General features: G+C 41.2%; 1 protein-coding gene across 1 annotated transcript in view; it reads left to right on the top strand.

The window, feature by feature from the left end:
• The window catches only part of PDSS2 (decaprenyl diphosphate synthase subunit 2), a 99,629-nt gene that overhangs the window by 30,193 nt on the left and 42,385 nt on the right, over positions 1 to 27,051 (top strand). The window contains exon 2 of the mRNA XM_026036641.1: positions 9,972 to 10,103. Coding sequence (XP_025892426.1) covers positions 9,972 to 10,103 — 132 coding nt within the window. The remainder of the gene's footprint in view (positions 1 to 9,971; positions 10,104 to 27,051) is intronic.

Here is a 27,051-nt window from a genome sequence, read left to right on the forward strand (position 1 = left end):
GCAGCTTGTCAAACACAGTTTACACTTTGGGGTTTTGTAACCGTGAGACTCCAACCAGACACAGAATCACGGTGGGAAACGGTTCCTTTTCTTCATGTTGAGCATGGGCCTCTGTGCAACCAAGAACCAGGCACAGAGCCTGCAGGCTTTGCTCAGAGAGCCACGGAACTGCTGAAAATGGGAGGGCATCAGTTCTCCCACCACAGCCAAGTTATTGTCATTGTCATCATAGCCACGTTTCGGCCTTCTCTGCACTTAGAGGGCAGAACCTATCTGCCTGGCCCCACACTGTGCTAGGAGGTAACGCGGTTCCTTGCAGTGATGGACATGGGGGAGTATGGGGGACTGAGCCCCACTGTTAAACTGGGCTTAATTGCCTGGTGCAAAGTGGATAAATATAAAACTAGCAACGCATGAATTTAGTGCAAATATGTTTTGTAGAACTAATTATTTTCTTGCTCGCTGTAGTTGCATCGATGCACAGGAGACTTCTTATCCATTTTCTGTCACGTTCCTGGCCGCTCTGCGCATATTGAATGCTAGTTATCCTCTTGATATCTGCCAAACATAATCACATCTGTAGTAGTTTATGCTTTCCAAAATGTATTATTTGCTGTTTTATAAAGTTGAGTGGTCACTGAGAGACTTGAGTTGAGTGGTGCTTTTTTGGTTATTGAATTTTAAGCTTGTTGGTAATAGCAGCTTTGATATTGGTAGCAGATTGGATAGGAGGGGGCCTGGAAACTTGTCTTCCGAAGGAAGAAAAGACAACTTTTCAGTATTGCATCTGTCTAAAATGTTAATGCTCAGTAGAAAAGTATCAGACTTCACAAATGTTCTGCTATTTTTTAAACAGTTTTATGGGGATTTCATATGCAAGCATTGATTGACAGTGAAAATTGCCTGGATCTGGTTAATGTCAGTGGGAGTCAGATCACATTTATTAATATAATCTTTGTAATTGTTTGATAAAGTAATTTGTAATGCAGTTAAAACAGAGGCGATACTTTCTTCTAAATGTGCAAGTGAATCTGTGGTAAGGATGGCAGCTAACCTAGCACAAGTTCTGCTTTTCCTCCACCTGTTTTTCCTTTGTTTTGTCTCTGATGTATGGCAGGAGACAAATTAAACACGTAAAACGCTGGAGGAGTGAGTGGATTCAGTGGCAAGAGGCTCTGTCAGCGTGAGCTGCTGCCTGTTACTGCTGCAGACTTTGCCAGAGAGGTGCCAGGGCAAACGCTGTCCCACAGCAAGTTCCCTTGATAGCTGCAGGCATCGGTAAAACAAGGACACTTGGGTATCTTGTAATGTTACATAATATTATTTATCTTGAAATATTAAGATGAAAAGAGTGGGGTTTTCTTTTAGTATTTTACAAACCAGCTGCAAGTATAGCTAGTGCTTATGATATAGTGAAAGCAAGTTTACACCTTACTTTGCCTTATTTGATTGTAAATGCATTATAGCAAAAAATATTTTTAAAGCATGCTTTAATACCAATGGGTTTAAATAGAGTTGCATTTTTATATCCTATTGAAATTCATTTTTATAATCCCTGTCAGATGCGTATTTGTGGTAGTAATGTGCCCTGCCTGGCAAGTGCTGAGAAAACACTTGCAAAAAGCTTTGCCAGAGGAGCCTGTATAGGCTGCAGTGACTTTGCTGATGAGAACCCTTGTGTGTTTATGGGAGGGGGCAAAAGACACCAGCTGAGCATGTCTGACTTGTAGATTTTCTTGCTCAAACACCCGGGTTATTAAACAGCGCTGCGCCGTTGCGTGGAGTGGTACGGCAGTTGCATCGATGTGCTGGCAGAGGAGCAAACATGACCACTCTTTGCCATCTGTTTATAAGGCTATATAAAGAAGACCTCACTGGTTGCCAGGGAAACCAGCATTTCCCAAACCATGAGTGTTTGCTTAAATTCTCAGCCCTTCTAAACCCTTTTTTTCTACTGAAGAAGAATAGAAATGCTCTGAAGTTTCCCTGTATTTTTTTTCTATCAGTTGCTTTGCTGTAAAACGCTCTCAGCATTCTTTTTTTTTGGCTGCATCTTATTTCATAACTTCATAAATTTTAAGTATGCCATTCAGAACTTAATGAGCTTATTTAATACTTAGCAATGATCCAGGAAAAGAGGATAGATAGTTGCTCTGTTTTGTGTTTATCTTTGTAAAAGGGTTTTTTTTTCTCTTCAAACTAGCCTGGCTATGATATTGACACAGTGGAGTGGGAACTAGGGAATTTGGATGAAAGTCAAAAATGGAAAATATTTCTTACCTGAGTAAAAGAACAGATGCATCTCAGTTAACATAGCTAACCGACTGGGTCTTGCTGTGGAGAGACTCTCTGGAGTTAATAACCTGGAGTAAAATATCAAATGAAGGTAGTAATAGTGAGCGTGATGATGGTATAGGTTTGTCTGTGTTATGCATGGTCAGCTTAAAACTTCATTTTTTTATTTATTTAGTTTTGCATAAAATGAACTTTTGAAAAAAATGGTATTAATACTTAGAAGTATATATATTTGTTGTAGGATCTGAGATTATTTCTGCTCCATCCTACTCCTGTGACTGTACAGTGCACATAGCTGCCTTGCTTCTGTCCTAATTCTCCACTGGTTTGTGTTTTATTTTTCTTATTTATTTTTTCCTACCAGTATAGGAAGGTTTTCTGCTGTGCTATAACCAGGTAACTTCTGTAGGCACTGACAAATTCAGAGTTTTAAGAAGAGGTGCTGCAGTTAGGCAAGTGGCACAGGTTGGTTGTCAACCAAGTTATTTAAAAGAAATATTTATATTTGCAGGTTTCTGAGAGTGTGTTTGAACTAAGCATTAACTGAAGCCCTGAACTGTGAACCTCTGTTTTGCACTGCTAGTAAAGAACCTTCAATGTTCCAGGAGAATCAATATTTATATTAGACTTATCTGAATAATACTGTGTTAAGCTGTTATATAACAATATTGTTGAGTAGGGAAGGTTGAAAGAACTTTTTAGATCATTCTATAATGACAATGGACGCTGTAACATTTTTGCTTTTTTTTTTTAATATTTCATCCATTTGTAAAACACGCTGTGAGCACTTTTGTCATGAGATAATGGCCAGGAAGTGACCTGTTTCATTTTGCATTTCCCCTGGTGTAGAGCTCATTTAATGCAAAATACTTTTTTTTTTTGACAGGCTGTACAGTTATAATACTGCTCAAGTGACACTGCACTTCCAGAGGTGTCTGAATTCATTCACCTTGTGGAGCTAATCATACTGCTGCCATTCACACGCCTCTCCCTGAATATTCCTGTTCTTTCACTGCCTATTCCTGCATCCCAGAAAGCCCCTTTTCAAAAGGGTAGTTTTGTGCTTGAGCAAACCTGTTGATATTGGGTGTCCGTGGGTGCTGGACCTCCCACGGAGCTTAAGTAAAGTCAATATTGATGGAAAAAAATCAGACACACACAAATTAGTGTTCTGTCTAAGTATTTGTGGTTAGAAACATAAGGGTGCCAGACCTGCAAGCTGCTGCTGCTCAGAGTAATTGCACGCAGGCACTAACTGCATTTTTGGTATTAGGCTTTGCCAGCCTGCTGTCCACAACATAACCCAGCACCACGTCAAACTCTGACCAGGGAAAACAGCAGATGATTTTTCTTTTTCTTTTTTTTTTTCTTTTTTTTTTTTTTTTGCTACATGATGGTGCCAGTGTCATCCCTGTAAACAGGCTTTTCTGCCCAGCCCTGTCATCAGATCTGGGACAGATCTGGGTAATTCTGGTTTTTGTACAGTTTGGCATGTGTATGAGTTATTGGCAGGTTGTACATGGGAGAAAGCTACCTAGCTACAAAACTCAAATCCCTTTTCTTCTTTTTTCTTTTTTTTCTTTTTTTTTTTTTAAATCCTGAATAATTAAGTTTTGAGATCACATCTCATTGTAGCTGCCCTTGTTTTTATAATATATATTTTATATACATATATATATAAAAAATATATTTTCGGTGTCTGTAATGGGCTATGTCTTGAGATCCTAATTGACTATACAATTTAAAACCAACTTTGCTGGAACTGCAGTTGTTGTAGCTAATAACTGTTGTAGCAACAAGTGCTGCTGTATTTTTTCATCCAGGTGAAAAAATTGGTTGTCCTCTTTCTCCTGCCAAGCAAAAGTCTTTTCCATTGGTCCTCAGCTGCTTATAAATTTTGCAGAAAATTGGGCTTTAGAGGCTTTCTGTTTTGTTTTTAAAGGCAGCTCTTCTGTTCCTTCATCCTAGGGGATGGCCTGTCATAAAGGCAACACGTTTGTCAAGAGCTCTGCCAAGTAATATGCTAACATACACTTGCTCTTTATGTTAAAGATTCAAATAACCTCATGTTTAGGAAACAGTAAATCTAGTAGCAATGAATGGCAGAGATATGGATGTCTGAGCGGAGTTCTGCAGGTTTCAGGGAAAACATTTTCCTTTCAGGAATTTTAAGGCCATCAGAGTTTCTAGAAGCTGTAAATACCACCAACAGCCAGGAAATCAAGGCCAGGCATCATTATTTGCTTTGTACTTGCCCAAATGTCCATAGTTTCTTAAGCGTAGTTTGTATGACCCCATTTGATTTGCTTAAATTTCCACCATTTTTTTTCCCCCTAATCATTGCAATTCCTGGAAGGTAATATCTTCTGTAATTATAGCTGAACTCAAGAGGTTGGTGGGATTCTCTTTCGGAAAGTAGTACGTTATTTGGAGCATATGCGAGAGCCTGAGGAACCAGCTCCGGGAAGGGTCTCGTCTTTTTTCTGGTCTTGGCTCTTCTTCCTTCTTCCTTCAAAATTTTACATTTTATTTTTATTTTTTTTTCTCTCCTGAGAGACTTGTTTTGCAAATGATGTAACTTGCAGCTTCAGGTTGTGAGCTTTTCTGCCATTGAAAGCTTAGCTTTTGAAACACAGAATCTCTGTGAAGGTGACGTTTAATAAGCTACGGGGGGATGGAGCTCTGCATGGAATTTTTCACTTTTAATTGATTTTTTTTTTCATTTTCAGCAAAATCCTGTAGAAACTGAGGCTATCTGATCTTTTCATAGAAGCATTCAGGTGGTTTCCAGTCCAACACCGTGGTCAAAGCAGAGTCAATACTGAATTCAGGCAAGGTTCTTTAGTGCATTGGTCTTGCAAACCTATATTCTCTATTCTTGCAAACCTAATGTATTCTAATAATAGAATCATAGAATCCTTAAGGCTGGAAGGGACCTTTAGACTAATGATTATTTAGTCCAACCCCCTGCACACACAGAGACACTCAGAGCACAGGGCTGTGTCCAAGTGGGTTTTGAAGATCTCCAGAGAAGGAGACTCCACAACCTTTCTGGGCAGCCTGTTCCAGGGCTCTGTCACCCTCACTGTAAGGAAATTTTTCCTTAAGTTCCTGTGGAACTTTTGGTGCCTCAGCTTGTGGCCATTTCCTCTAGTCCTGTCGCTGGCCACCACTGAAAAGAGGCCGCCCCCTCCTCCTCACTGCCCCCCTTGAGGTATTTATAGACACTGATCAGGTCCCCCCTCAGCCTCCTCTTCTCCAGGCTGAACAGACCCAGCTCCCTCAGCCTTTGCTCATAGGGCAGATGTTCCAGGCCCCTGATCATCCTGGTAGCCCTGCGCTGGACTCTCTCCAGCAGCTCCACATCCCTCCTGTACTGGGGAGCCCAGAACTGGACACAGTGCTCCAGTTTTGGCCTCACCAGGGCTGAGTAGAGGGGGATGATCACTTCCCTCGACCTGCTGCAGACGCTCTTCCTAATGCACTCCAGGATCCCGTTGGCCTTCTTGGCCACCAGGGCACACTGCTGCCTCATGGTCAACTTGTCGTCCACCATGACACCCAGGTCCCTCTCTGCGGGGCTGCTCTCCAGCAGATCAGTCCCAGCCTGTACTGGTGTCTGGGGTTGTTCCCCCCCCGCCCCTGCCGTGATGTTTTGCTGACCAACCCCCCCTTCCTTCACGATGTCGGTTCATGGCCATTGGCCCTCATCCTCCCATGATACATCGCACAAGAAGCCTGGCTCCATCCTAGTAACCCCTCGCGGGTACTGGCAGGTGCTGGTGCATGTCCCGAAGCCTTCTCCAGGCCCAGCAGCCTCCTTTTCTCCAGGAGCCGTTGCCGCATCCCTGTGCGGCGCTCCCTTACGGCAGTGCATCGGTGTTTCTCTCGTGCTGGAGGTGGTGCTACCCGCGGGGTCTGCGAGTGCTGAGTAAAGGTGAATGTCACCTGCCTCAGCCCGCCTGTGAGGGCTTCCAGGTGGCAGCAGCACCTACGAGACGGTATCCGGATTTGTACAAGCTGTGCTTTTAAGTATAGGTTGAGTCATCGCTCTCCTTAACAGACTAGGTATCAGAGAGTTCATAAACACAAATAAAACTGCTTCCATGTCTGAAGTTCTTTGACTGTACCCTGGAAAATGCGGCTGTTTTGGCCAAACTGAGCGTTTTTGCAGCCTTGTTTGCGAACCATGGAGCACCCCAAGGCTGCGCGGCAGAGCGGGGTGCACAACTTGCTGAGTGGCTCTTTGTCCCAAAGTGTAGAGCCACAGAGGCAGAGACAGGAACCCAGAGCCTCCCTGGGGCTGCAGCCCCTTGCAGCTCCTGGCTTGGTCTTCACTGTGCCAGTATCGCAGTGAGTGGTGGCCAGAGTTGTTCAGCAGTTACTGGATAAGTGAACAGCCCGAAGACTTCAGTAGCGGATGGAAATAACCGACTGCAGGCTGCCTTCAGCATACCCCAAGTATGTAATTCAGTGCTGAATTTAAATGTACACGCGTCTGAATGAGATCGCGAACTCTTACAGTGAGTCATGAGATTGAAATTTAAGTGCAATATACAATGCAGTGGCTTAGCTGCTGTTTGGGGGGGAAAAAAAGAGCATGTTGGAGTGGTTTTCCTTATCTCCTTCTTGCAAGTTATCAATAAAGCGAGTGGGTAAGAGGCCAGGGGCTACAAGGAGCCGAGCGCCGCGCTGCGAGCTCGCTGCCTTACCTCGGCCTCTTGCTTTAAAACTGACAATTGCAATTAATTTGGGGGGGAAAAATGAAAATAACAATATAATAATATAAAATAAAATAATAATATGATAATAATCAGCACCTGCAGCCGTAACGATATCCTGTTACCCTGTCTGGCTGCAGAGCAAAATAGATGCTACTTTCCCTAGATGTAATGTATTTAAACCTATGTTTACTTTATCACATCTGGGATTGTCAGTTTGAGTAGAGATGGATTTTTTCTTCTTTCTTTTTTTTCCTTAGTAGTTTTTATTTGAGCTGCAAACTAGCCTGTGCTTTCGCTGATGTGATCCTAAGCTTATAAATTTCCTCCATCAGCAGAACTGATTTGTCTTGTGCCTTACCATCTTCTTCCCAGCTGCTTTTTATCAGAGCTGTGTCAACAGGTGACTCTTATTCCTCCTCCTCCTTTACTCAACATCTGGCACGTGGACTGGACTGGAGGGCTCAGGGGCACTCAGGTTCTCCCCTCCTTTTTCCCCCCTCTTTCCCCTTTGGAGCGGAACAGAAAAGTGAATGAATCTCACTGCCACAGTGGTGTTATTTTAGTCACTGACGTATTTTTGCTCTTTTGTGCATGTCCACTAACTGGCGGCACAATGCCCTATCTGCCATATTTCTTGCCTGGGTTTATATTCACAGGATTTTATGGAAAAAAAAAAAAAAAGGATGAGAGCAGGAGCTGTTTTTTCTTTTTTGCCTTGCAGTCTGGTGCGATGCCACCCGCCTGGATGCCGCCCTGTGCCCCGTGCTCTGGGTGTCCCTGCTGGAGCAGGGGGTCGGACTGGGTGATCTCTAGAGGTCCCTGCCAACCTCAACCATCCTGTGTTGTTGTCACGTGGCTAACAGCTAGAGCAGCTGGGGGTTGGTTTTATTTTGTTTTTCCTTCTCCAAATCCTTGACATTTTGCAGGAGCTGGTTGCTGTAGAGCGTTTGACTCACCTACTTGTTTTGGTAGGAGTTTCCCCAGACTCCTACCAAAACAGCTGAAGTTTGGGAAACTGGGATCCAGATCCCCGGTTTTGGATGGAGATTGTATTTTCCGTGTCCAGCAAGTAAAATGACCCTAATGTGCCTTTTTCTTTCCGAGCGGCCTCGCCGCGGGACACGTATATTTAACGTGCTGTAATGGTTGGTTTGTAGCGGTGCCTATCCACTTTCCATTTGAAAGTCTGGGCTTTGTAATCCTCTAGGGCATGGCTTTATTTCCTGTATAACCAAGTGACTGGGCATTAAAAAAAAAGAACCTCAATATTCTGATTTTATAAAAATATCACCCCAATTTAGCACTTTTAAAAGGGAAAAAAAAAAAGATCCACGTGTTAGGGGATCCTGCATATAGTAAGGTACTCTGTTTTTTCCCAGCACACACATGTGGAAGGAGAGTGGCAGTAACTTTCTCCCAACCCCACTTTCTTTTAAAGTGCTGGGGTTGTGAATGGCCCCGAGGAGCAGGGAGGCAGCTCTGGCGTTCAGCTGTGTAACCTGCGGGTTTGTGCGAGGAGCGAGGCCACCTGGAGCCCAAGCAGCGAAGTCCCTGCACCGCCAGAGTCAGGAATTCTGTATGCGGGATACTTACACGGCATGGATTATTCCAAATTTGTGTTTGCTGGTGTGCGTGTTTGTTTCTTGGGGTAGTTCCTCCTCAGGATGCAGCACTTGTGTCTCATGTGCAGAGCTAAAGCCCGTGCCGAGCGTCTTTCACCGCAGTGTTAGGGATCCGTGATCTCGTCATTTCCAGAAGTGAATTTTAAGATAGCTGGCAAGATAACACGTTGTTTTCTGTTCTTGCTTTCGTGCTCTGTTTGGAGAGATAAACACTTAATTGCGTTATTGCAAATCGAGGCTGGTGGCTGTTTTAAAGGCAGTTCTGTTCTACACTAATCGCTGCAAAATATAAGCTTATACTCTAGAATAAGATAGGTTGAACTGCATAGTCATCTGTGGAGTAGTTTTTATGATTTGTTTAGCAAATATTCAGGTGATCTCAGAGGAATGGATTTTAATTTACTGGAAATTAGTTTAAAAACTTAGTAGTATCTGGAATGTATTATCCTTTCATTTGAATATTTGTTCTTATTAATGATTATGGGAAGTACAAGGTGGCTTTGGCAAGGACAGAAAATCCTTTCTGTCCTGAAATTTGTCCTGAAATTTGAGACTCTTCAGCCCAAAAGGAAACTAAAACTTACATTATAATAAGTTAATTTCAGGGCTGGTGCATTTTAATGGTTATTCAGATTTTTTTTTTTTTTTTTTTTGGACAGAAAGGTTTTGGAGGTGGCCTTCTGACCCCAGATTTAAAGATACAGAATTTGAAAGTGTGTTTAAACTGTTTAAACAAACAGTTTAAATTTGTTAAAGAAGTTACATTTAAATTTAACTTCTTATATGCTTTTTCATCAACTTTTGCATATTCTCTTTCTAAAATCCATCCACCTTGTGTTTATTGTGCAGTCTCCTAACTACTCTGATCTAAGCAGAAAAGAGGATACATCTTGATTATACTTTCCCCTTTTGTTTTCCCTTTTTCTGTTTCTTGACATATATGGGTTCTTGAAGCTTATTCAGATGTCAGAAACAAACTGAAATCTCTTATGTTCCCATTACAGTATATCACATAAAATTATTCTGAAATACTCCTTTCATGACATCTTGACAGAAATGCAGGACGCAGGCTACTCCTTGAAAACAAACAGGGTTTGATTTTTCAATGCTTATTTTCATCTGTAGTAGTCAGATTTCATTATGTGATAAGGGTAAAGGATGACAAAAAATCATGATGAGTAACTGCAGCTTATTTCCACAGAGGTGTGAATATTAGCGACTCAATAAAGTGATGGCAGCCTGAGGTTCAAGTATTTTTATTCCAATTCTATATTACCAGTGAAGAAAATGACTCGTGTAAAACTTGCCTTTTTTATTTCCTTTTTTGCAGTGGGTTTGTCTACGATAGCCGGAATAATTTACAGATGCGAGGCTTGGTCGTGCTGCTCATTTCCAAAGCTGCAGGACCCAGTACAGCAGATCTCTCTTTCCAGCACAACATGGTCAGCGGAATTTATTCCAGGTAGGAGGTGATCTCCTTTTGTGAGAATTGGCCAAGACCAATTTCTTGAGCAACTTGAAGGTGATCCGAAATCCCTGTGAAGTCTGGGCTTACATAATGACAAAAGCTGAAAAACAAAAAAGCCAAACCTGACTGAAAATAGCAAGGATGTGCATACAGGTATGAGCTGACTGCTCTAATTATTCTGGCTTTGTCCCTTAGGATTGTTATGAGCTTTCTGCAGTGAAAACCATTTCCTACTCTTTGTATAGCTCTTAAAGTAACCATGCCTGAATCCTACCTGCGTTTCTGGGCACAAACAAAATAAAATCGTTTGAATAAAGGTAGTGATTGGAAAGTTTCAAAGGAAAGGTACTCAGAATCACAAAGAGAAAGATGCTAGAGATTTTTTAATTAAATATTTTTGTTTTTAATTGCTCGGGTGTCACTCAGGTGCACCTATTTGCTAGGAATTTCAGAGTCTGGTCACAAGTCTCATGGAATGCCAGGGAGTTTCCTGGACACACAATTTTTGCTGTAGTCTTCTTAAATATTTTCCCTGAAACCACGAGAGGTAAAAGCTTTATTTTACCTTGGTTTTTGCAGTAGAATTACTGAAGCTATCATTAAGTGTTCTCCGGTCTCTAACATGACTTAGCTTTATGCAGTCAAAACTTTTCTTTCTCCTTTGTCTTTTTTTTTTTAAAGTATTTAATGCTTTTAATGATAGTAATCAAAAAATAGTGGTTACTCTTTTGCACATTTGAGAATTGACCAATAGAAATAATAAGTAATGTTAATGAGATCTAACTGAAAAATTGTAAAATCTCCATTTCTGAAATACTCTGGAAAAACTGATTGCTGTTGGGAACAGACTTGCTGCATTTTCAGTTAATCTTTTTTGATATGTGATATCAAAATGTGTGTGACACATTCGTATCACACAAATGTGCGATTGTGATATGTTAAATGAAGATGCACAAACTTAGTGGCCTCTCTGCATCCTGATCAGCTGTAGAAATGCAGAGATAGCACAGTACAGTTGAAAATGCTGAAACAAATCCTTTTAATCTATAGTATCTTTTGATGCGGGAGGAGGGTGCAGATATGGATGGGACAAGGGTGGGAGGGTTGAATAAAGAGAGAGATGGAAAATGTACACGAATTGCGAAGGACACAAATAACAGTAAGAAAGCAGGCAAAAATATTATAAAGGATTGTTATGGAGGGTCTCTGGTTTTTTTAGCTGCTTAATTCCATTCTTGTTTGGTTTTTGTCCTTAATGTCCCCAGAGAATTGTAAAAAAAAAATTTTTTTATATTTATATGCAAATGATGCTGTATGAAAGTGTAATTTGAGATAGCTAATTATAGTGGAGGAGGTGGTGTAGTTTGTTTTGTAAATGATGGAAAGATCATTCTATGTGCATCTTATTGAAAGAGAGGAAAAATATTATTTTTGGTAATAGTTTTTAAGCGTGATGCTGAGCGTGGCAGTAACTTCTGAGCACTCCGAACTGCCAGTAGAAAGGGGACTATTTATTAGGAGCAACTAAAACCTTGAATTAAGATAGGCGACTTAGTCTAAATGGACATCACTGGAGCTATGCCAGTTAAACCAGCTGAAGATCTGAGCTTAAACATGAGATAATAACCATTGCAATATTTATCTTGGAGTTAACCAAGGCACTCCGGGAAGTTCTGAGCGCTCCCACACAGAATCCTTGGGGCTCAGTACTCCCTGCAAAAGCAATGGCAGTGGAGGAGTTGTTACTTCAAAGGGTTTTTCACTGAAACTTTACATCTGTGTGATGTGAGCAAAGTGGGCATCTAGTACAGTGCTGGTGCATGGTAGCATTTTGTGCAGCAAAGGGCCAGTTCTTGCCTTACACTTAAGTCCTGGCAGGATTTGCCTTTGGTTTAGGACTCCTTTCTTTTTAATGAGTCAGTGGCTGTGAGCTTTTCCGAATGCACACTGGGTCTTGCTTGGGATTTTGAGCACTGTATCAAACTAGCAGATCAGGCAGCCTCTAAAACTGTGAGCCTTTGTGGGCCTTTGTGATTGCTTTGTGTTTTACAAACTACCTCCTTCTGAATAGGAACCAATAGGACATTTTCCGTAGCTGCATTCTTATCTGCTGTCTTGTTATGGGATAATTATGTATGGTGCAAAGAGATGTATATATCAAAGGCATAGTATCCTCAGCGATCTGAAGAAACTCACTTACTCCTTTATTTGTTCATCTGCTTCTCCAGCTTTCAAAAGTATTGTGGAAAATAGATTGTGAAGAGATTTTCAGTTCACCTGTAAACTATGCAGCCCTTTTTGCTACCATCCTATATAATCACTTCATCTTTAGTTACAATATTTTGCTGGGAATGTTGTTTCTGGCGCTGTAACAAGCATCTTCATTGCTGGATACTTGGGTGCTGTGAACATTATAGTGTGGACTGTTAGCTACTGGATATGGTTCACTTCATCTCGGAGTAGTTAGCAGTGATTAATTAGTGGCATTCCTGCATTCCTAGCATGTGCAAAGTTGCTCCAGCAGTTATCCATGATTACAGCAGCCCAGGCTTTCCTTTCCCTTCCTTTCCTGCTCTTTGTCTTGGAATTGACTCTTGGGCTCCCCTTAAACTCCTCTGGTACTGCAGTAAAATTATAATCTGTGAACAGGGAGAGGCAGGCGAGAAGTAGTTGTGCCAGAATTATTTAACCCAGAGAAAATAATTTTTTTAAAAAAGTTATATTTCTTTTTCCTCCTGGAATGAGTCATGTTTTGCATAACCTTTTCTTCCTAATTTCATATTCTGGAATAAAAGTATAAACAGTACAATAATCATAAGTAGAATGGAAAGTCATTGAAAGCTGCATCTGGCATGCAGTTTGTCTCTGTTCTCCTGATCTCCGGTTGTGTCCGTGCTTTGGGCCATTGACCCAGGTGTATAAAAGCAAATTAGTATTAGTATTGACTAATATGTTATGTGGCCTCAGTATTATGGCTTAAAATGGAAGTGATGTTAACCAACTTGTACCAATGTCTTCAAGCCTCTGTATCCTTAGCTTTAATACAGCAAGTTTCTTATCCCGCTTCCTCATCTTTTGTCTCTTTTTTTTTTTTTCCGCTACCAGTGCTTATTTCAAGGGTATCCTCTAGTCCTGGCACCATTACTTCAGAACTGCAGGTTTCTTTGGATGCTTGTCAGATTTTTATAAAGTGAATAATTTTCTTCAGTGAAAACTGCCTGTGTATTCACCCTGTAGATCCTACAGGTTGTTCACAAGAAGAAAAAGCCTTTTTATCCTCTCAAACTTAGGAAAATATGAACCCATTACAAAGCCAATCAACCCTGTCAAACATTAGTAAATTTTAGTGTAGCTAAGATTAATTGTATTGTTAATACAGAGATACTTAGAAGTTGCCTTGACCTGTTAGCTACTAAATTTTATAAAAGCTGCCTTTCTACCTTGCACGGACAAGCTTTTAACTTCTTATTAAAAGAAATAAGAAATTTTTAGCTTCTTATCAGTGCATGTGTGTGTATGTGTGTGTGTGCACCACAGAGCAGATGACAGAAAGATCCACACTAAAGACAAGTAAATGGACTTGATTACACATTGCTGGGTAGGTGCTGTCAGTGCTGGACTCTGCCTGTTCTCCCTCACAATAACGCGCCTGGCCTTTAAACCCCCAGAAGTTTCCCTTGCAGGATGCACGTGCGTCATGACAAGCAGAGGATAGGGAGATTCACTGCGCAAACTTGTCTCTGAATCGCTCTGCTGCTTGGAAGAAATGTGGTAGTACCGCAAAGGCAGAAGTCATAAAGGGGTATTCACATTCCCTAGTATTGCAGCATTTGTTTTGGAAACTTTCCTGATGCTGCTTCCACAAAAACCCTGTTTGACGTGGGAATACCGGGTACCCTTAAAGGTGATCAGGAAATACGAGGTCTTCATTCATCCATCAGTTGCTTTTTCAGTGCATGTTGCTCCAGTTCCCGGGAAGTCAGGATGGGAGTCAGTGTCCTCCTGAGGATGCTGAGGCTGTCTTGGGGGTATTCCACCAAAAGTCCCTGCAGATCAGTGGGGATGCTAGGAATCTTTTCCTCTGTTTCACAAAAACCTGTCCCATAGCATCACAGAGGGGAGGATGTGCTTTTTAGACCAGTCTTTAATTGCTGTGCATGTATAAAAGGCTATCAAGCTGTCTTTGTGAATCCTTGAGACCGTAAATGCAGATAGGGATAATTTTAGTCAAAGGTGTAGAGTTGATATTATGGGGGTACTTGTGAGATTTGCAAGTCTGCGCAGACTTGCATGAGTTCACATTGATTTGTTGACTTGCCTTTTGCATCTAGACTGCAGTTGGGCTGGGAATTTGTGGTGATTTTATGGGAACTGAGACAGCAGCGCTCTGCTTTTGTAAAATGAGTGCAATGGGAGATGGGGAGGCACCTTCCCCCAAGACAGGGTGGGTGCAGAGGTGGGTGACAAACGGCATCAGTGCTACATGAGGACGGGCACCTTGGGCTCTGCCTTCCCAACGGCTCCAGTTGTTGGTGAGTGACATCAGCCCTGTCCCTGTGAATGGGACTGAGGGGCTGAGACCTGGTGCCCTGGACTATCTCTCACCTCTTCAGTCCCATTCATGTTCCCACATTCAGTCCCATTCACTCTCTGCTTAATTCTGGTCTTGACTCCTTAGTCTGTTGCCACATCTCCATTTGGAGTCAATGCTTACAACAGCAAAGGGCTCTTCTGGTTTAGCACCATGTAGCAGTTATTCCAGCAGAGGAAACCTCCTTTTTTTGCATGACCTCAACCTTCATTTGCTCTTCTTACCAATAAAGTGCTTCAGCATACCTTTATACTCTAGATTGTCTTAAAGATGTCTGTATGTTTTTTAAGAGTTGCTTAAAATGCCTTGGAGCTGGAATGGGAGGGCTGTATTGAGCCTATAAATAACTGTATTTGTTAATGAATAGGCCTGTTCAAGGAAATCAGATAGACTCCCTTTAAAAGGAAGAAAGGAAAACACAAATCCATTACAAAACCCAGGCTAATCAGCCATGGCAAACACGAGCAAAATTTTAGTGTAGCTAAGATTAGTTGTATTGTTAATTCAGGGACACTGGGAAATTGCCTGATCTGTTACCTACTAACATTTATAAAAGCTGCCTTTTTTTTTTTTTTTTTTTTTTACCTTGAATGGACAAGCTCTAAGCTTCTTATTAAAACCAGTATAGGTTCATCTACAGACAAATTCTGTTTGAGGATTACCAGGATTACCATACAAGACAGAGCTCAGATTAAATAAAATGAAAGAATTGCCATACAAATTGTGATTTTTTTTTTGGTAGCTACAAAAATACAAACATGAGCACATGGTTTTTCATCATCTTCTGGCCTTGCCCTTTCTTCAGGTCTGTGTATTTGAAAGATTGGATGGAACTGTTTCTTACTTCCATATTTTGCAGTAAGTAAGTGATGGCCAACTTTCCAGTGGCCTGTCATGCGAAGAGTGCACCTGTATTTACAAGAAGCTCCCTTTTTTTGTTGTTTTATTCCCTCATTACTACTTACCTGAATTTATGGTAAAGAAAAAGAAAATTAGGGTTTTGGGTTTTTTTCCCCTGTTGCAATGCAGAGTCTGTGAACTGGAGTCAGGGAGATTCCCTATTGCAGTTCCTTGATCCCCATCGGTGGTGTAAAACATGTTGAAAACAACTACAAAGCCACAAACGAGAAAGATGTAAGACCAGTAGTGTATGGGGGAACTCCAGCAAAACTCTGAGGAGGCAGAGGATATTTTATTTATTTATTTAGTTGATCAATCAGTAGTTCAAATCGGGCCTTTTAGTGTGCGATAGCTGCCGCACGTTAAATTCGGGCTGGTTTATTCCACGCAAGCCCCGAGTCTCAGCTGCAGATATTGCAGAGATTAATCTTATTAATGGAAGTGCTAATTGATGTTTGACTTCTAATTATAGTAACAATTGGCTATAACAATCAATCCTCACCTTTAGTGAGGCGCATTAAGGCTCTTCATCATAAAAATGATTTCCTTTGGGACTTGCTCTTCTCATTCCTATCTTCTGGAAGGCTGCCTTTCAGCAAAGGTGCAGTGTCCCAGGCACCACGTTGGGCTTCTGAGGCTGAGCTAATTAACTGCGGGAGAAAATGCATAGCTCTGAATATTCTGTAGCCATTTACATTAAATAGGATGATTCTCTAGGCAAAATTATTTGTTTGAAGTACAATGGGAGAAGTTTATCGAACACGAGCAGTGATGTCTGCTACAATCCTGAAGAAATGTGTAGTTTTCTTTCCCTGAACCTTGGTAGATTTTTTCCGTGGATTTTTATCAAGAGAAGAAAATCTAAGCGGTTATTTTAAATTATTCTGTTTAGTTTTTGCTATCCAGGATGAATCCTTTGAGATGCTTCATCTCATTTACAAGACGAGTCTGGGGAGATGAAAAGCACATACAACTTGATTACATGTTCCTATTGATCATCTCCCACCCACAACAAAAAAATCGACCCCACGTACAAATCTAACAGTATTACTAATTCATTACAACCAGCACTTTTCTTCATTAACTTTTTATTGTTTTCAGCATACACAGCATGTGCAAATACAGCAATTACATGTTGAATATGAAAAGGAAGGGCTGCCTCCATACAGCGCAGAATAAATCCGAAGGCAACGCGGCAGAGCTTCCCAAAGACTGTGCAGAAATGAGGAGTAAAATCGTGTTCCAAAGCAGTCTGTTTAGCGCCAGGGAACTGAGCAAGATCAACTCAGTGTGCATGTTACAGGGGTGCTTTCTTTGTTTGTTTCTGTTTTAATATACATTTCATGCAGTTACAACAAAGTCTGCTCCAGGACTTTACCATTTAGTATTTTTTCTTTAAAATACTAACAATTAAAACAATATTTGTGAAAAGAAGCCTCCAACCATCAGCTGAGTGCAAGGCGGCCCTGCGCCGAGGACGCACACCAGCCCTGAGGCCTGGGAACAGTTTCCCCCGCAGAACAACGCTGTCAATGTGACCTGCTGCTTCACAGCAAAGCTCCCGAGGAACTGTGTGCGTGTAGGTTGTTTCTGTAGCCCCAAAATCTCTCCTGTACTTGCCCATATGCTCAGAGCAGCAGCTGTCCCCTACACAGACACAGCCTCTTAACTTCTCCCTTGACAAATGTTCCAATGCAGCATCCATACAGATTCCTTTGATAAAAGGAACATTACGGCCATATGATGTTAAATACTATAGGGCTCATTCCAACAATTTATTTATGTCCTTTTTTTTTTTACTCTTCTTTTACTCTTTTCAGTACTCTAATACAGTATAATTGAAGAGATTGCAAAACTTTCCATCTGCTGCAGTGCCATGAGGACGAGGTCCTCAATATATTGCACAAGTTTGATCTAAAACGTGTACTGATCTTTGGCATATTTGGGCATGTATGTGGAATATGTTGTTTCTCTTGTGGTGGTAGCAGATTTTTCTGGGATATTGAATAAAGATAATGAGCCTGAGTACTAATGGAAGATGCTCTCTTAGCTCAAAATATATCTTTTACGTAGTAAAGTTCTTAAGAACTTAAGTACTTACAGTCCTTAAATCTGTATAAAGTTATACAGTCGCTGTTAACTTTCAGTAGAAATGATGAGATGTTCCAGACCTGGTCACATTATATATTACATGAATGAACTTTTCAGATTATTTCATTGGAACTTGGCCTTTATCTTTCTGTAAATGATTTTTTGATATAATTTGACAGCTTTGAGTTGCTTTTGAAATAGAGAGGCATATTTGAAGAAACATAATAGGAATGACCAGCTTTTAAATAGGCCTTTGAATAGACCCTGAAATACAAGTGCATGCTGGCATCCTGAAATGGCAGATGCATATATGCACAAGGAAAGTATTTTTTAATTGGATGCAGTGCTAGAAGGGAAATTACTAAAGAGGAAGAGAAAGAGTTAACGAGGAAAAATGACTCATTAGTGAAAGGAGTTTTCCCAAAACACTTTCTGATGGGCAAAAGTAAGTATTTCAGTAGCCTGGAGAAGGTTAAGATCCTAGTTTTGTGGTACCTTGGCTGTTAGGATAAGAGGAAAAGAAAGACTAGAGAAAATCCGTGTTTGAGGATCATGGTTGTAGTCTGGGTTTAAGTTACTAAAATAAAGATGGCAGCGTTCTGTGCTCGGTGAGTGGGGAGGAAAGGAGTTAGAAAGCTGAGGACAAAGACTTCAAGACTGTTCTAACCATGTTGTGTTTGAGAAGATGGTTGGACCACAATAAAGAGAAAGCAGAAGAAAACAGAAATTTTGTTTTTGCCTTTTTTAAGGCTTGCAGCAGTTGGGAAAACTTCTGATCAACACTGACAGCACCATTATGGATCACATTTGATGCACATGAAAATGTTGGGGAAGCTTGATTGTCAAATTTATGAGGTCTGTTAAATTATTTGACATTATTTAGCAAAAAATTTAGGGTAAATTTGAGGTGTTTGTTTTTGTTTTGTGGAAAGGGAAGATTTAAGCAAAATAGGTGCATCTGCTATTTCCAAAATAGAGAAAATATAGTAACTTCCAGAATTGCAATGTATTTCTGATTCCTCTCTCATAACTGTTATGTTTCATCCAAGCAGTTTACGGCTGAGGTTCTCTTCTGGTTACTGTTAGCTGCATAGCAAGGCCAGTACAGCAGGTTCTGCTGAATTCACGTGTTGTTCCATGACGTTGAAGGAAGTCAGCAAATTCAGGTTAGGTAAAACTACAGTAGCTGTGGGCTCAGGTCTGCAGAAATTGAGGCTCTTCTTGAAGGTGGTCTATTAGCATGTAATCGTCTGTACACCATTACTCGGGCTTAATGTTCCTTGAATTAGTGGGTATCATTTTACTCCTTATTAAAATGTGTAGATCGAATCGTTCTGGGATGAATGGACCAAAGCACGAAAAGATGCAGTTTTCGGATACCTCATAGAACTCATAAATAAGGTTAAATGAAAAGATGGAAATGGGGGCCACTGGTATCAATAGTAGGTAGGTTTTTTCAGAGCGAGGCGTGTATTTTCTCCAAGAAAGGCCATTTGCAGAAAATCGATGCTGCTGATATTGGTAAGTCCTTGGTGCCAGCAGCATCCCCAAGGGCTTGTTCAGCGGCCGGGATTCCCGAGGCAGCAGTAGGTGCCCGCTTCCCGAAGGCTCCGCAGCGTTTCCATGCCCGGGGATGCCAAGGGGCCAGGCCTCGCGGAGCCGGCCGCTCTCCTGGGCCCCTGGGCGCCTTCCTCAGGTGACATCCATCTGCTGCCACCCTCTGTTCTGCCAAAGGTAGGGGCATCCCCGCAATAAGCTATTGAGATATGTGGCGCCGATGTCCCGCTCTGGCTTCCAGTGAGAGAGAGAGCAGGTGTGATAGGCCCAGAATTAATTGCCGAGTTACAAAATTGTGATTACGAGTGCTCGGAACAGCAGCGCGCTCCTCATGCCGAGTGCCTGCGGGAGCCGTCGGCAAACGCGTTTGGATGCTTTCCTCTCTCCTCTGAGCTGGTATTTTTTGGTACTTGAAAATATACCTTGAGGTTTTTATATATAAGCACGGCAAAAGAACTGTAAGTGCTGCACTCCATTCCGATTCACGTAACGAATGTCTTTTGCCTGTGCAATTAGACATGAGAACAATTTATTCTCTTAACAGTGCTGCTCATTTATCAGATGTTCGTTCTTCGCTGCGTACAAAAGGTTACCCTCTTTTCTCTTGCATAAAAAGGTTCAATGTATTTCAAGTGTCATTAGTAGCAGAGCTTTAATGTCAAGGTTACTGCACCTTAACTTTCAGCTACATTGAATACAATTACAGCAAAACTCTTCAGAGATAATATTTCAGAGAAACACTTGGTCTGGTAAGTCGTGCTGGGTTTTGCTGGTGTCTCTACAAAATTGAGAGCGTGTAGTAATGGGAATTGCTGTTATGCTGTAGGCCCTGCAAGTAAAACCATAGCTGTGTTTCAGTGTCTTGAGAGCTGAGAAGCAACTAATACAAAGTAAAGAGAAAATACATTTGTAAAACTAATTATTAGTATCCTTTTTCTTCCATATGCCTGTAATTGGTACCTCATTATTTCCCTGCATATCTAGAAGCAATAGGTTTTAGTGCAGGTATTTAACACAGTAGTCAAAGCCATTGTGCCCCATGATACGGGGTTCCTCACGGAGTAGATGTTGGGTGAGATGTTGGAGGGCACTTGCTGTCCGGAGACTGTAGAGCAGCTGTGAGTGAATTAGCTGCTCTCAGCCAGTGACAGTCACTCAGGAAACAGTCTGGCTCTGGGCAGGAGAGGAGGGATATTGATAATCTCTTTAGCAAAATTCCTAGTTTTGTCACCGATATCCCTTTTTATTTCTGCCTTGGTGACAGCACCCTCATCCAAGCTGCAAGTTAATCTTGTAATTTTTTTTTGATCAGCGTAGCTTTTTTAGTCTCAGTCTTACTGTCCTACCTTGCGTGGTGTATCCTAACATCTTATTTTTCTGAGGAAAAGCTGCTGCTGTTGCTGCTGTGGAAGCTTCCGATCGCCTCCGGTCTTGCCTTTTCTGTGCATAGCACCTCAGCTCATTCACTGCAGTAAGCCAATACGAAGGCCTTTCACTAGGCTGGTACCCTCCTTTACCCTTTAAATCCTTCCTTGGTTTCCCAGGAGATTGCATAAAATGCCTCTCTCATAAAAGAGGCGTGATTGTATCAAAGGACCAAGAAGTCATCACTGGGACCATTAGCAAATATGCAGGTGAATCCAGTGCATCTGTATGGTGTTTGTAAGCTGGGACCTGTGAACAAACAGGGAAATTCCACCTGCAGAATTGGTGGCAAGCAAATCTTCATACGGATGGACAGTTTTGGACTTCATTAATACGGTGTGAGTGGCAAAGTTAACTTCCTTGTGGCAATAATAGACTGAAGTAATTGGCAGAAAAGGAGTATTTATCCTGCTGTAAAAATAAAGGATTTATCCTCCTGTAAAGATACAGAATTAAGATTAAGAAAAGCGTCTCCAGCAGGTCGAGGGAAGTGATCATCCCCCTCTACTCAGCCCTGGTGAGGCCACATCTGGAGACTGTGTCCAGTTCTGGGCTCCCCAGTACAGGAGGGATGTGGAGCTGCTGGAGAGAGTCCAGCGCAGGGCTACCAGGATGATCAGGGGCCTGGAACATCTGCCCTGTGAGCAAAGGCTGAGGGAGCTGGGCCTGTTCAGCCTGGAGAAGAGGAGGCTGAGGGGAGACCTGATCAGTGTCTATAAATACCTCAAGGGAGGCAGTGAGGAGGAGGGGGCGGCCTCTTTTCAGTGGTGGACAGTGATAGGACTAGAGGAAATGGCCGCAAGCTGAGGCACCAAAAGTTCCACAGGAACTTAAGAAAACACTTCTTGACAGTGAGGGTGCCAGAGCCCTGGCACAGGCTGCCCACGGAGGCTGTGGAGTCTCCTTCTCTGGAGATCTTCCAAACCCGCTTGGATGCCGCCCTGTGCCACGTGCTCTGGGTGACCCTGCATGAGCAGGGGGTTGGACTCGATGACCTCTGAGGTCCCTTCCAACCTTGGGCATTCTGTGATTCTATGAAGATACAAAATAGAGCATCAGTCCCCTTTAGTTCAAAATTACTTGAAACTTAATATGAAAATATTCATATTAAACTTGTGCATAATATTTTCTGTGTTCTGCTTAGGCTGTTAAGCAAGCTGAATGCTCCGTGTGTTTCATAATGTGCGGGGGACTTGCCTTTCTTTTGTATTAAACAGGTTTCACGTCTGCCCCACGCGGGCAGGTGTCTGCCTGCAGAATGTCACAGTGTCGGGGGAAGCGGTTTCGTCAGCAGTAACGTACCGAGCTGCTGGCAGGCAGCGGGGAGAGCTTGAGAGGAAACCATTTTTCCTTTAGTTATCGGAAACCATAGGCTTCAACTGCCTGGAATTTAGATGGACCTTTTTTATTATTATTGTTTGTGAGCATTTTCTTTTTAATTTGGCAGAGCCTATTGTGGAAGATGTGATTTTCAGGGGAGGGAGGCGCGAGGAGCCGGGCAGGCGCTGCAGCCTGCTCCCCGAGAAGGGCTGCAGCCGAGAGGCCTCTGCGGGCTGTTCACGTGGCAGTCCCGTTGCCATGCTCGAGCCCTTGCTCTCCTTTGGGTTTCACAGGCCTTTTTCGTTCATTGAGTTACCTTGTGTATGGAACTATCAAGATGTGAAAATTTGGCTTCGGCATGCGGGCTGTCACTCGGTATTGGGAGTCATCCGCACGTTTTTCATCAAGGAGACATAACGTTTGTGCTGGCAAATATTCACATTTGCCCTGATGTCTTTTTTCACCCACGCACCTTCTATGAACACAGAAAAGCAAGAAAATATATTTCTGCAAGAGTCTTTTTCTAGCTAGAGGTCAACAAATGCAATGGGGAAAAAAAAAGTAGTTTAATTTCTTCTAGTGGTGGTGTTGGTAGTGATTTTTCTTTTTTCTTTTTTTGTTTTCTTCCTCCTCAGAGATGACCCTTGGGTTATTTGAAGCAGCTGCTCTAACCTCCTGTGAAAGTTGAGTTGCTTTTTGGACATGTCAAAATAGATCCATACTGTTAAAGCAATAACTTGAAAGGCAAGTGAGAAAGTTCAGAGGAAATGCTTGAAAGTTCAGTCTCTGCTTTTAATTTTATGACCTTTGTCACTTTGTGTTACACTCTATCTATTGTTCTCAGATACCTTTATTAATTGGATAATGTAGTGTTTGTTCATTAAAAATGGTCCATCTTTGTTCATGACAAAGCTATGTGTGCAGTGAGTTTCCTTCTGCTTTTTAGTATCCCATGTTGGATAATAGTTGAGAGAATAATAGGATTCCAGGGACCTTTGATCCACCATTACTGTAAAATAAAAATACGACTTAATTTTTTTTCCCCTCTGACCATAATGGTTTTAACCTTGTGTACTAATTTGAATGGGCTTACGGGGGCAGAGCCTTAAATGAGACACAAATGAAGGAAAAATTGCTAATGCTGCCACTGTATATCTAATGAGCACTGTGTAATAAACCATAACCTCTTCAACATTTCTGTGGAAAATGGTGTGATTATTTTGGATGGCTGGCCCTTTGTGTATGGCTCATTACCATCTGGCATAATGTGTATTGATATAGCCTGCAATTGTCAACTCTTATTTGACATGCTGCCTTTAATAAATGTGGCCTGCATGGCTGGAACCCCCTAATGGCTGTATGGAAAATGGTAATTAAAGAAAATACGTGTAGTTAGGTAAAATACACACCCTTATATACATGAAATAACTTTGGGAATGGTCTCCACTGCTTTGTCAGAATATTTGTGTATACCTGTGTTAGTGGTGCCAAACACGCTGCATTACCAATGCAGATACCTACATGTGTGAAGACATCCATGAATCCTGAATGAAGGTTGTTCTTTTTGCAGAGGTCACTTAAAATGAATTTTTGAGGTATGTTTTCTCCACTGCAGTAAGATAGAGCAAAACTTGCTATTGCCTGTGATAATAAAATGAATTCGTGACCTGCCTGTTGCCTTTGGATGCTGCTGTGCTGTGAACGCAGTGTCACCGTCTTGTGGAAGCCACTTCTGGCTTCGGCTCTTCTGAATTCAGAAATTCCAGTGCTTAAAATCCTCGCTGCCACTGGGGAAAAAAACAGACTGATGACCAGCGGGAAGCTTTTGAGTTCTGGGGTATGGGAACCCACACTGCGACGCCCGAATCTGGATTCTTTGAATGGTTTCCTGCTGTTAGAGTCCACAAATACATGAATAATTAAGAGGCATCATTTTGATAGTCAAATTGCCTTTCAGTATAAAACCAGCCATAGGATTTCCCTGGCTTTAATCAGCTCCATTATACTGGCTGTGCTTAAGAAGGATACTGTGTTTTCCCTTCAATTTTGTTGGTGTTGGAGAGTCCATCATTACTCTTTGTAAACCATTTTTTGCCAAGTGCCAGTTCTTCTCTGAATTTATTTAGATCCCATCTACTGGATCTTACTGTGTCCTTGCCTGATAATCCGAGTGTTTTCTTCCCTTGCATTTGTTTCCTGTAGTGTAGATCTTAAACCCTCTTTCAACCAGTGTGACCGAGTCAATCTGCAGATTCACTATCAGCCTTATCTCAACGTAGAACAGATTGTGTTTCTTGCTTTGGCTGTGTGTTTTCAAGGTTTTCAAGAGTAAGTTCATGGTCTATGACTGGGCAGCTCTGCTGAAACTCCAGGCACAAGTTCTCTGGACCTACTGACTCGTGGTCTTCCCAGCTGCCCTTCACCAGCCCACCTACCAGTACTGGACAAGGAGATGCCTTTATCTGATCATGGCAATATAGTGCCAAAAAATGCAATGAGCCTTCTGAAATCCTGTGAGCTGTTAGGGATTTGCCTTGTCCTACGTAATGGACCAGTGGAGTTCCTAAAACTCTTTTGAGCTTTAAGGGAGTTTTGCATGTCCTTTTAAAATTGCATTTACTACTTAGACATCTTTGCATCTATTAATTTATTTAGCATTTTTCTTCCTTTTTTAGCTTCTATGATGTGCCTTCATTGTTACCAGTTTGCAGTTTCTGAGCTAGAGAAGAGAGGGAGCTGGTTTTGTGTCCAAGCTGCATTTTTTGCTTTTTTTGGGTTTTTATTATGATTATTTTATTAATTTTTTTTTCTAAACAGCTTAGTTTTTCTCACAGTGGAATTGTAACTTTTTGGCCATCTTCTTGAATCATTTCTAAATATTCTTCATGTTTTCTATTTAACTTACCTGACTAATTCAGCTCATTTTAACTCTGAAAATGCTGAGTATAATGTGATATATTTCTGAGTTTTTTACATTATGTATATTTAGACAACAGCACTTGTATACTGTTGTGGTTTACATTATATTCTATTTTCATGTAATAATTATTGAATTCATGAGCGGTTCAGGTGACAAAACTGATTTTTAGTTTAGCTCTTGGTCTTGAATGGAAGTTTTAATAGAAAATTCAAGTTGAATGCAGTATTTCTTGACAGGAAATCTCCTTTTAGAAATTCAAGAAAGTGGCAATGTAATATGGTTTTGATGGACATTATTCAGAGTAAATTCTCATATTTAAGTCCTGTTTGCAAAGTTAAAGTACATCTTTAAGGAGGCATCTTATGCTTTTCAGCTAATATCAACTAGTATTTCACCGTGTCTTATGCCATATTAGAAGTTTAATCCATGATAATTGCCTTTGGAAATAGAGACAATACTGTATTTGACAGCTTTACTTCAGTTTGGAAGTGTGAAGCTTCCCACACAGATTATAACCAGTACTTTTAAAATGAGAACTATAGTAATGACTTTAATAATGCCAAATTTTAATAAATTTGATGATAACCTTTATAAATGAGTACCTCTCATTTTATTACCTGATTTCTTAGCATGAATGCTTCAGGAATTTAAGAAATCTGTTCCCAGATACCTTACTCATTTTGAGCTTGCGTCTTAAGATGAATACTCTTGCTTTTCTTTTTGTTAAAATGTTAAGCTTGCAAATCCTCCTTTTTTAAGAGAGTACTGCTTCCCAAATCTGCCCTTTTTTGAGCAGTGCAAATGTTTATTTTAATACCTGTCTCTTGCAGAATGTCCTTAGCATTCATCTCACTGTAAAAATCATATCATGACTTGAACTGCCTTTGAGTGTGCTTGGATTATACCCTGATATACATTGCAAGCCCGACTAGGGCTGATCTGTTCAGCCAGTTGGATGGTCCCTGGGTTTTCTTTGGTTTCCAGCTCATACAACGACTGGGTATTTCTTATTGTGCAGCTGCTTTGGATGCTCTTTTCTCTAGTGCACCCAAGTATTCCTGCCTCCAAGCATTGGAAAACATCAATTTGATTTCCTAATTCAGATAGGATTCCTCCGGCGCTCTTTCCTACTGATCTTGGGATAATTGTGCTCTGGAGTAACGGACCAGACTCCTTCATCTGCTTCCCAGGGTTGATGCTTTTCCTTCCAGGCTTAAGAATGTGTTGTTTTTCTTTTCGTTTATTCACTTTGAAATGGATATCTTTTTGATTTTGCCAGTCAATAGAAGAAGATGTGGTGTGTTGTAGGATGCAATCAATGTTGCTGGACGGTGATATCAAGTATAGGAGTGAGCTAGGTAAAGTCTTCAGGCTTTATTATCACTTGGAGCTTCGTTTTGCCCCCAAATTATCTTGCATACTTGAAAATTAAAAGGTAGGATATGTATTAGATTGAAAAATAAATCAATTAACAGAGAAGTAAATAAACAGAATATGCAGTAAACACCATAGAAGTGTTTTATTTCTTTCAACTTTATGCATCTTCACCTGGAGATTAAATAGGTTAGTGTCCAAGGAAGAAGCAGAGGAGTCTTGGTCTTGTTAAGTGATAGCAGTGGAAAGAGGCTTTCTGCTAGATAGTTGGTACTTGAGTCATGGTAACGTAATGAAACTTTGGGGTTACTGTTTTGCCCTGATCTTTTTCTTGTTACACTGAAATCACAAGTGCTGGCACTTGTTGCCTGGTTTAAGCACCATTTGTTCCCTCCCTGCCTTGTGCTTCTCTTCAGAGACTATATCCAGATGAAGAGGAACAGACTTTGCTCCAGGAGGATTCTAAGTGTTAAATGCTGGTCCCTTATTCGGGCATTTATTAAGGAAGGAGATGAATGGAAGAGAGAACTGTAGGAATCCTTGCCCCCTTTTTTTTTGCTACATGAATATGTATGTTATCTTGGTGAAACACATTGACTGCAGCATACAGGATGAATTTAAAACTCATGTATGCACCTTCTTGTCTCTACAGAAGTTTTTCCTCCCAGTTATTGGTCACAAAAAAATCCTACTCAAATAGTTTCAGCACCAAAAAATTATTTATTTATAATTTAATGATTTTTTATATGTAGTTTTCCACTAGA

The sequence above is a fragment of the Nothoprocta perdicaria genome, unplaced genomic scaffold, assembly GCF_003342845.1.
Source record: "Nothoprocta perdicaria isolate Ctin4 unplaced genomic scaffold, notPer1 scaffold_182, whole genome shotgun sequence".
In the NCBI taxonomy this organism is placed as follows: Eukaryota; Metazoa; Chordata; class Aves; order Tinamiformes; family Tinamidae; genus Nothoprocta; species Nothoprocta perdicaria.